This window comes from Struthio camelus, chromosome 2 (genome assembly GCF_040807025.1).
Source record: "Struthio camelus isolate bStrCam1 chromosome 2, bStrCam1.hap1, whole genome shotgun sequence".
Taxonomy (NCBI): Eukaryota; Metazoa; Chordata; class Aves; order Struthioniformes; family Struthionidae; genus Struthio; species Struthio camelus.
Window position 1 is genome coordinate 79,848,148 of NC_090943.1, and position 11,103 is coordinate 79,859,250.

General features: G+C 36.7%; 1 protein-coding gene across 5 annotated transcripts in view; it reads left to right on the top strand.

The window, feature by feature from the left end:
* MTRR (5-methyltetrahydrofolate-homocysteine methyltransferase reductase) overlaps positions 1 to 10,847 on the top strand; it is a 35,499-nt gene extending 24,652 nt beyond the window's left edge. For 4 of the 5 annotated variants that reach the window (XM_068931365.1, XM_068931367.1, XM_068931368.1 and 1 more), the window contains 5 exons: positions 689 to 875; positions 3,198 to 3,316; positions 6,970 to 7,062; positions 7,157 to 7,336; positions 8,333 to 10,847. In XM_068931365.1, coding sequence (XP_068787466.1) covers positions 689 to 875; positions 3,198 to 3,316; positions 6,970 to 7,062; positions 7,157 to 7,336; positions 8,333 to 8,477 — 724 coding nt within the window. In that variant the 3' untranslated portion in view covers positions 8,478 to 10,847. Of the gene's footprint in view, positions 1 to 688; positions 876 to 3,197; positions 3,317 to 3,424; positions 3,632 to 6,969; positions 7,063 to 7,156; positions 7,337 to 8,332 lie in introns of all 5 variants that reach the window. The other variant, XR_011138958.1, reaches the window with a different exon arrangement.
* Positions 10,848 to 11,103: the final 256 nt, after the last annotated feature.

Genomic DNA, 11,103 nt, shown 5'->3' on the forward strand with positions numbered 1-11,103 from the left:
ATTAGGATCTTAGCTACACCACTGATTCGGGGAGAAGCAGGGAAGCTGCTGTAAAAATGTACTGCATATCACTTTGTTGCTTTTCTCCCCAGATCTTCCATTCTTAATATTTCCCTGTTAGCTCTCCCTCTGTTTGCTGGTTTCCTCCAGAGTTTTTATAAGAATAAGGGAAAGAAACTGGTTTTGATGAAATAGGCTAACTACATAATCCCTTTGTATTAAATACTGCTCTTACTCCACAATGAGGAAAAAAAGCAACAACACGAGTAATTTTTCAGATCTTCTGGAAGGACATCCAGTGAATGCACTAGATCTAAAGAAGAAATACATAGGAATGAAGGATAAAACCTCAGGAAAAAAGTGATTGTGTCTTTATTGCCAAAACACACAATATTTGACTATTTCAAACAACATTGTTTTGCATATCTGGCAAGACTCCGGTAGAGTCGCATGTCACGCACATGTCAATGTGATAGAGAGGAATTCTGGTTCCATTCTGTAGGTCGTTGGCCTCTGAGTCCAACCTTAAGATATTTTCTAGCTGTATATAAATACCGCATTGTTAAAGGAACACTGAGAATCTTGACTTCAGTGAGATGGTTTGGGCTGAAAATGGGCCTGCTATAAGATAGTACAGCTATCTGTCAATATTTTCATTGCTTTTTTTTAAATAAGTGTTTCTTTGCAGCTCAAACTTATTTCAGCCAGGAAAATTGTGCTTTGTGTTCAATATTGTGGAGTTTCCTGCCTGTCCCACTCGACCGGTGTCGTGGAAAGGAGTATGTACAGGCTGGCTTGCTGAGTTAGTTGCACCCCTACTGCAGACTAACAAAAACGCTGTGGATGCAAGAGGAGGAAGTCTTTCAACTGAAAAGGTATAAATATTAAATCTACACTCTTACTGTTAAACTTGTGCTTGTCTGAAACAATTGCAGGTTTCTTGGTTCACTCCTCTGATGTAATGCAGGTGTTTTGACAGTGGCAGTATGCACCTTCATTTTGCAGTTCTACCTTACTTCGTATGTTTACCCTTCCCTCTGTAACATGTTTAGATCCTCGCTGCTAAGTTGCTAAAGTTATGTTTTAATTTATCTGTAGGTACCTGAAGTAGTGAAATTTCCCATCGCTGAAAGGCCAGAGTCCTTTTCCAACCCCATTGTACTCCTAAGCAAGGCTTGGAAGGTGTTTTCATGTGGCAAAATACCATTGTGCAATTTAGTGGTTACTCCTGAAGGGCTTCTTATGGCTGTTAGTGTTGTAGAAGGGAGAAACTTGCTAGCCTTTCCTGAAAGCAACCAGACACCCAGTGGGGAAAATTATGAAGTTCTCACTTCTTGTCAGGTCTTGCAGACAGTTTGTAGAAGGCCAGGTTATCGAATATCACAATAGGAAAAAAAAAAATCATTTGTGGTATTTCTGGTGTCCTTTTAAGGTGGTTTGGTGTTGGAGGCATTATTAGGTACCTTTTTTTCTCTGCTTTCTGTTCCCGGGAAAGAATCTCTAATTAATCCATGTTGAGCTTGTTAGGTGTAAGTTAATTAAAAATTTGGAGTTCTAATATATAATTAATATGACAAAAGAACTATTGGCATAGTCTAATCTATATTTGATTAAGAAAAGTGGAAACAAGCATAGAATTTGATTATATAAAAACTGTGCCAATAATTCGAATTGTTGCTCTGGCAAAAATGGGAGAGAAAACCTATACAAATTTTCTTCATTTCTAAAAGGAAAATTTAAATTTCATTTCATGTAAAGGAAAAAGTGATTAATAGGTGCATGTTATATCTTATTTCAGTATTCAGAGCTGGAATTTAAAATACAGTTGATTTGTAATGTGTTTGAGATGAAGCATGAAGAAGAGCTAGAGTGAAAAAAAGGGCAGAAGGTTTATTACAAAATGAGTCTGAATAAAGTTCAGAACTATTCGCATTTGCTGCGTAAGCTAGAATTCGGTGTGGCTAAATGTGCAGAAATACACGTAGATTGCAAAATATGAAGAATACGAATACAAAATGGATGAGTCTGATCTTGCACAAAAGTATCTTAGATTAATTGCAGAGATTTACAGAATGAATGTGTATACTATTTGCTGTATTCTTTAAAGGAAACTCCAGTTTGGAGTCCTTAATAGGGAAAACAGCCTGCTACCTCAAGTGCAGTTTAAAATTGTAAATTTTGCAGAAATACAGATATTGGCCTCCCTAGTAAGAATTATACTTTTTTTTTTTGTCACAAAGCAGAAAAACAACACTGTATAACATTGGATGGATTAGTGGATTTAGTGGATTAAATGATAAGAAATGAGTAGTGTTACACCGTTCACATTTACAGAAGAGAGTTTAAGTAACTTGGTCTAGTGCTTCATTCCTTAAATTTCGAAATAGATTCAAATCCTCTCTTAATACATATCCAAGATAAGTTGGATGTTTGCTTATGACTTTAATGGGTGAGGCTCTGCTATAGTTCCTGCTGCTGAGTCTTAAATATTTTTTTAAAGAAATAAAAGTAGTCAGCTCTCATTTTCTATATACTAAGTTGATCGTGGCTCTGAGTAGTTGGGAAGCTCTTGTGAAAATAATGTTTAGACTTCCTTTTCTGCAAAGTTCAGGTGATCACCATTAGAATTTATTTTATGTAAAGACATAAACCACTTCCAAAGATTTTTGAGCTGTTGTTTGCCTCTTCTTGGAGATCATGGAAATTTCTGTGAACATTAAGAAAGCAAGCTTGTTTATCAACAGGCTTCAATGTGCTATAAAAATGAGTGCTTACCTCCACTGGGATATTTTTAGATATCCACAGTATATAAAAGGTTGAGAGTTGCCTGTAATAGTTAGCAAAAAATTGCTAGCTTCCCTTTGAGTCCCAAAACCAAACCTTCCAATAATTTTAAAACTGTGTTCCCCAAATTTATGACACTTAACTTTCATATTCAGAAATTCATGTTTCTGTATTTTTGCCCAATTTTTCTCCAGATGGATTGATAGGTCTGTAAATATGGTGTGTTTTCGGAAACCCATATGAAAGGTGATTCCAAATGTCTGTGTGACATTAAATAAACTCTGAATTTCAGAATTTGGAAGGAGTATGTGCACGCATACGCTACACAAACCTATTCAAGGTTCTGCAAATTTAATGGTGCTTTCACTGCTTAAGAATATTTTTCAGTTGTATTCTATCTGATTTCATTCCAGATATTTATTTTTGCTCGTCCGAGCAATACTTTCCACTTACCTGCAGATCCATCCATCCCTTTCATAATGGTTGGTCCAGGAACGGGAATTTCACCATTTATTGGTTTTCTGCAACACAGGTATGTACCAAATTATTACAAGGAGAGCAGTCTTTTTATGCTGAAGAAATTACAGCTGCAGGTACTGAGTACAAATGCCGTTGATTTTTTTTTCCCTCCTTTTTATAGGATTGTTTAGCTGAATAGAAACAGTCTCATTCCTATTATTACAGCAGTGCTTGTTTATTTATTTGTTTTTCAAATGAGTAAAACATGAGCTTCTATCTTACTGTATTGAACACCTGTGGTGGAAATATGAGGGACCAGATGAAGCACAGACTTGATAAAAAGAAATAAAATCTTATGTCTGTGTGTTACTCATGGAAGCTGTAAGAGGTCAGTAGATTTTTGAAACTATTGAACTGCCTTTAAGTTTGTTGTTCGAAATATTCCTTCAGAACTGACATCTGTATTGCAAGGCTTGGCCTGATGAATGAATTTGAAATTGCTACTGATTCCAAAAGGTTGCATTAAGCAATGGCTGAAGCACCAAAGACAGTTGGGGATATCTGCACTTAAATATACAAAATACAGAATAGTTGGAATACTTCCAGCTTACTTTAAGTATGGTATAAGGAAAAAATTGCAGAAACCTGTACCAGAAAGTGATGTACAGCTCATCTAATTGGTACAATAAACACCTTCCATCACATGGGGATGTTAACAAGTGACATCAACTGTAGTGTTTACTGAGAAGCATTGATTAAACTAGCTTCCGTATTTATGTGATTGTAAGTAGCCTCTGTACACAGCTGATTTTCACGGAACATATTTAAATAACATAATTTAAATTAAATGGAGAAGATGTTTTGTTTTTGTTAACTAAAAGCAGAAGGGACAATGTCACAAATCTCTTTGCAAAATAATATTTACTAGTCTTTTCTTTTTTTCTCTTTATGAAACTTAAGTAACTTTGTATAAGCCAAGATGTTTATCAAAAACTGCAATTACTGTTTTGTTTGAAAGCGAACAAAAAAGAATCTGCACCATTTCGTGGATGTTATAAGAAGGGACATTGCTGTGTTTTTTTTTGCTTATCTACCAAAAGCATTCTGTATCTACTCTATTTTTTTATTTGCATGGGTTCAAAGGAGAGACTTTTATTCTTTGTATAACTTCCATTTCCTAGTAGGGTGAAGAATGGCTTTATGGAAGATCTGGGTAGCTGAAATTAGTTGGGTCTGTCAGCATGTCACAATTATGCCAAGGTGCTCTTGCTTTCTCCAAACAGTGCAGTTAAATGCTAGCTTCAGTGTATATATATTTTTATTATTTAAAAAGGCCAAAAAGAGCGGTTTTTCACTCACAGGCATTGAGTCGAGTGCTCTGAGAAGCAATGATGGCCAAGTGGCATTTCAGACGATATTTACAGTGCTCTGTAGGCCTGAATCCTTCATATGCACCCTTGAATACAATGATAAGCACCAGGAAAATCCCCTCCTGCGGGAATATGTTTTCTTTGGTTTTGCTACTCCTTCTCCCTAGTCCTGCCAATATCAAACAACATCGGCGTTGTTGAGTGTAGTTTACTGATGTTTTAAGTGACCATTTTTCTTCCTATGATTTCCAAAACACTTTTCAGTTACTAACACTTTTCAGGTACACTCTGCAGTTATCTGTCTTTAGTAGAATCAGTTGGCCACTGTTCAGTTCTCCTTGAACCCTTTTACTAAGCACAGAGGCCTTGTTGATGAAGGCTGAGGCAAAAAAGGTATTGAATGCTGCAGGTTTATCTGTATCTGCTTTCACCATGTCACCCATCCCATTGTAGGCCTAGCAGTAGGCCTACATTTTCCTTGTTCAGCCTTTTGCAACCAGTTCGGCATTGGAAGCTCCTCATGTTGCCCATGATGTCCCTACCAAGTATCAACTGTAGTTGAGCTTTTGCTTTCCTAGCACTGTCCGTACATGCCCAATCAGTATTTCTAAAATCCTCCTTTGTTGCTTCTCCTTGCATCGGTCTCCTGTATATGTCTTTTTCGTATTGGATCTCAGTCATGAGGCCTGCTCAGCCAAGCTGCTCTCCTGATGCCTCTGCTTGTTTTGGTGGTAGACCATTCTTGTGCTTGCAGGAGGTTGTCCTTAAAGACCTACCAGCTTTCCTTAGCTCCTTTGCCCTTCAGAGTTGTCTCCCGTGGAGTCCCACCCCCAGTGTCCTGAATAAGCCAAAGTCTGAATTCCAGGGTCTGTGCTCTTCCTCACTTCCCTCAGGATCTCAACTCCATCATTTTATGGTCACCACATCCAAGGCTACCATTGAGCATCACACCCCTAACCCATTCTTCCTCATTTATGAATAGCAGTTCCAGTTGCGTACAGTCTGTCAGTGGGCCATCAGGAAGTTATCCTTGACATCCTCCAAAAATCTGGACTGCTTGCATCCTGCCACGCTGCCCTTCCAGCAGATGTCAGGGAGATTAAAATCTCTCAGAAGAACCAGAGTCAGTGATTTAGAGGCTTCCTCAAGTTGTTTAGAGAAGATTTCATCTACTTCCTCACCCTGAAGGGGTAGGTCTGTAATAAAATTCCACCGTGATGTCACTCTTACTGGCCACTCCTCTGCTCTTAATTCATAAGCTATCATCCGCCCTGTCTTCTGTCCCATAGAAGAGCTCCATACATTTAAGATGCTCCTTCATGTAAAGAGCAAACCCCTCTCTGTCTTCCCTACCATCCCTACCTCTCCTGAAGAGCATGCATCCGTCCCTCCCTGATCTTCAGTTGCTATTTGTTCCACCATGTCTCAGTTATTCACATGATGCAGTTCTGTGACTGCATGTGGAGCTTTAGTTCCTCCTGCTTGTTTCCCAGGCTGCATGAGAATCATTGCAAGCTTCGTAGGTAACAAATGTATCTTATCCCATTCCTATGTAACTTAGTCCAGCCAGCAAGATAAAGAGGTTTCTTGCATCCTGTAACAACTATTTTAAAAGCCTTCTGTTAGAGAGAGAGGTTAAATTTTGATGATACCTCTGACTCCATACTTCTACTTTAACCAGATAGTTATTTACAATCCTTACTCCATATTTTCCACCCCCTGATATTTGTTTATCTTTCAGATATAGTTCGGATTTTATTTTGAAGGGTTCACAGTGTTTCAAAAGCATTTGATCGATGATACATAAAATCTCTGAAAACATAACCAGAAAATCACAGCTAAAATTGTTGTATTCTTTTTAGCGTTATTTCAAGAAGTACAACACAATAACTCTCCTGGTGATGTAGCAAATAGATGGTTATTCATAAAGTCTTGCTGGTTTGTACAAGTAGATGAAAAGCATGATAAAAATACTATGTGTTGAATTTTCCCTAGGTGTTTTTACCATGCTTCTAGTGAAGGATAAGGTATAGGAATCTTCTTATTCAGTAGTCAGAATTGTGGGTAGGATGTTCAGAAGCATCATCTTGATTCCAATATGAAATTGAGGCAAAAAAAACTTCAAGTTGAGTGATGGTACCCTGGACCAAAAGTGAGTACTCAAGAAAATCAGAGTTGAAGGGTTTGATTGTGGTTTACATTAAGCCTTTGTACATTTCTGCTGATCTAGAGGTTTATTAGAGCACTGCTAAAGTAACAGTTAGGTTCTAGGAGTTTTAGATTTTTCATTATTAGTAGAACAGGACTGGATTTACGTGCTATCCATATATGCTTGCTTTTTTTGGTCTCTTTTTAGGCAAAAGCTCAGAGAAGAACACACAGACTGGAAATTTGGAGAGACATGGCTGTTTTTTGGTTGTCGGCATCAGGATAGAGACTATTTGTTCAAGCAAGTTCATTACTTAATATTCTGTATCTCATCTTGTATTTATGAGATAAACATTATCTCAAACCCATTGCTGACACTTTTTATTGCCTTTCAGAGATGAGCTCAAATGTTTTCTTGAAAATGGCACATTAACTCATCTTAAGGTTTGTTTCTCAAGAGACTTGCCAGCTGCGGAGGTAGCGCCACCTAAATACGTGCAAGATGTCGTTAGGCTTTATGCTAAGGAAGTCGCCAGAGTCCTGATGAAGGAGAGAGGTTACTTCTATGTATGTGGGTGAGTGGAATGTGGGGAGATGGAGCATCTCAGCAAAGAGAGTGCGGTTAGCAGAAGTCTGAGGCTTTAGAAAGACTTAGAGCTGTCTGAAAGAAAAGATGAACGTGATACTGAAAATAGTCTTGCTAGAATGCCAGATTTTGTCTGCTATGTCTAGTTTTACAATATAGCTTTTAAAGGCATTATATGGTTCCACAGCTTGCTTTAGTCGCTTATTGTTTCTGCTTCTAGTGTGCAATTAAACTACAGAAGTTTTCAAGCTAATAGGTTACTCTCTCAAGCTAATAGATTGCTCCTGAGAAAATGAGATACCTGAATACATGATAAACTGCACAGCTGTGAGATAGATAGCAGCAGTCCTCTGCTGCTTTGCAGACTTGGAGATAGAATGGCTCAGGATGCTACCTAGATGTAGAAATTTGAAATTTCGTTCCAGATTCCAAATTTCTGTTGCCTTTATAGAACTTGAAAGCTCCATAATAATATATTTTATAGGGGGAAGTTTTGTTTGGAGATGCTAACTTACCTGGAGGGTTGAGATTTTCAGGGAGTATGTTGATGAATTGACAGGCATTTAAACATAAAGCCCAACATCAGTACTTTCCCCTGCAGAAATAAGTGCCTGCTATTTATATTAAAAATAACATTATTACTAAGAAGTGATTTTTTTTTTTTTTTTTGTCGGCATCATATGATGATATAATGGCAAATACTTCAGCAGGTCCACTTATCCCTAAAATAAAACAGTTATTCTGTGAAAGCTCAACTAGGAAGCCAAGGCTTTTCATATAAATTACAATGTACTGAAAGCTTTGTAATGTTTGTTTGAGAGAAACCCTTGTTATCAATGCTCAGTTTCATGACAACCTAATGTAAATATTGCTATCCAATTTAGAAGATATATTTCTTTGTTTACTAAAAAAAAAAAAAGCCTTGTTCTGAAGCTGTTGGTAAAAGGAATGTTATGCATGTCTTTCTCCTTCATTTTTTTTCTAGAGATAAGAAGCACATGGCTGATGGTGTAAGTGATGCTGTAGTGGACATTTTAAGCATGGAGATGGGAGTTGACAAATTGGAAGCAATGAAAATCCTGGCCATGCTTCGAGAAGCAAAACGATATTTGCAAGATGTTTGGAGCTAAATATGTTTATGTTAAATACTTTTTGAGCTTTTCCTGCGCCTTGGTAATGCAAAAGCTTTTGTATTTTGCTTCTTCATTGTATATTGGGTTTGATTTTTGACTAAAAGTTGTTGTCAAAAGTCCTGTTTATAGTGTTGGACTTATTAACGTTCTATACTGACCTTTCAAACAGAAATATTAAACCTTTAAACAAGAGCAAACCAGACTGGCTTTGAGATACAACTTTTTTTACAACATTGAATAATGGACTTTCTCACTACCTTGATTTTTCTGATTTTAAGAATGGTGCACACAGAAAGCAAAACCTTCTGCAGTAGTACCGAGTATAACCTAATGGGTTTACATCTATATTTTTACCTATAACGTGTACATAATGAAATTGTAGAATAAAAATGGTGTTATATGCTAACCTACATCAAGTGCATTACTGACTCGGCAAGATCTAGCTGAATGCTTCTTAGATAATTCCTCAGACTATTTATATTTTTTTGGCTTGCACAGTGATGATAATCGCTAAAAAAGAACAAATGCTCAGAATATAGGACAAGAAAGCTTGTTGCAGGTTTTCAGCTTTGGAGGTTTTTTTTTTTTTTGATACCTAGCTTTTTCATTTCATCATTCAAATACTGTATTCTCAAAGTTTTGCTACGCTCCATACTAATGCTTATTAGACTTTCCCAGATAATTCTTTCAAAATTATTTTCATTCCTGTCTCTAACATTTTTTGTAGTTTAATTCATAAACGGATTCACTGGTTGGGTTAAATTTGATTGCTGGAGAAAATATTACTCAGTAAATACTACCCTGAATTTCTAAACTATTTTTGTTTAAGTTGCTGAAGCACAGTAAAATACTGTGTTTTGAAAGAAGTTGCCCTTACATATGGCAACGCACTGCAAGAATCAAGTTGTTGAAAACAAATTGTTGACATGTCCAGTCTTCTTTCTAACAAGAGCCATTTGGAGTAAATTGGTGGAAGAGCAAAAGTCTAATAGCTATTCGTGCAACTTCTCTTCAGAGCTCTCCTCTCTTCCCTCTGTTTCTTCTAACTTCTGAACAATAGTGTTGTCGTCTTATTCCATGTCATACCTCTATCTTTAAAGATAAGCACAAAGTATGAGAAAATATTTTAGATCATTGTGTATTGCCTGGGAAGAATTCTGGTTTTGGTCTGCCTCATGCATAGTCAGAACTATGTAACTTATTCCAAGGCTTGTATTTGTCTAGTGATTGTTTGTTAGTTTGTGGGTAAGTCAAGAAAAATTTGCAGAAAAAATGTGAAGATCAGTTAGAATAACATCTATTTTTAAAAAAGCAGCTTACTAATGAAGTGCCTTAAATTCAGGTTTTGACTTGACTTGTGTGATGATAACTTTGAATGCCCTTAGAAGGGATCAACTAAAATTTTATATAGAAATTCTTCTGCAGCATGGTTATATCAGTCTCTCTCGAGTAACCTCTACAGAGAAAGCTCCATAGAGAGAGATGGTTTAGAATAATTGTAAACAATGTAATTTTTATATCTGTGATATCTAAGGGTGAAAAATCTGCTTCTTTTGAGGAGATAAGCGCTGCAATTCAGAGTTTGTGTGGAAATAGCTTGGGTGAGGCAAACATCAGCATTTTGCATAAGCTGGTCACCTTTACACGCTTCTGAAATTATCTATCAAAGGAAAAGTTTTTAGTAATAATAAAAAAAAAAATCATCAACCACCTTCTGCTAACTGAAATTTGATTGGAAATAGCACTCACTAGATGAATGTGTGTTCCCAGATAGGATTTATTATTTACTTGGAAGATCTTGGAGGTTATAGAGGAAATTGTTTTTTGATTGCAGCTTTTCCAGATTTCTTGCAGGTATTCATTTTTGCATTACTTGCCTATCGCAATGCAGAAGTTGCAGTGACCATTCTGTACTGCTATAGGTAATAGTGTCACACCTTTTTGGGATACTGACAGTTTAATTTCCTGATTCTCTGCATTGAGTTTGACAAAGGGTCTGATGTACAACTTTTATTCTTGTGTTCCCCTCTCCAATTACTAATTTTCTCCAACACTAAAATATTTGTAATATTTAGTAATGTAGAGGTAAGTCTGTAGTAAAACACAGGACTCTTGATCTCTTCAAATAACAAAGACATTTGCAGCTTACTGTGATATTTATAACTGTGTGGTGCTAAGCACAAAGTTCAAACTAGAAGAACCCTAACAAACACCACGGTCTTTTACGTGAAAGAAGTATTTTTGCATTCACGTTGAACAAGCAGGAAAGATAGAGAGGAGAAGACTTGTGAGAAACATGAATCATGGAGATGGAAAAGGTTTGCAATTAGAACCGAATGTTTGTCTTAATTAAACTGTGCCACTGTATAGCTGGATATTGTTTTTTTTATGGCTCCTCAGTGTGTCTTGTAGGAAAGCATAAGGGTTGGGGATGGGAGTTGATTTTTATTCTGTCTGCTAAAGCTAACCAGGGGATATTCTAGCATCTGTTAATTTTCTTTCATTAGAGAAACATCATGTATATGCTTATCTTCTTAATTGCAGAACTTATTACAGAATTCCTTTATTGTTAAAAAGGAATCGTTAAGATTGTGTGCTGTTTCTTATATTCAGTTGGGAGGTT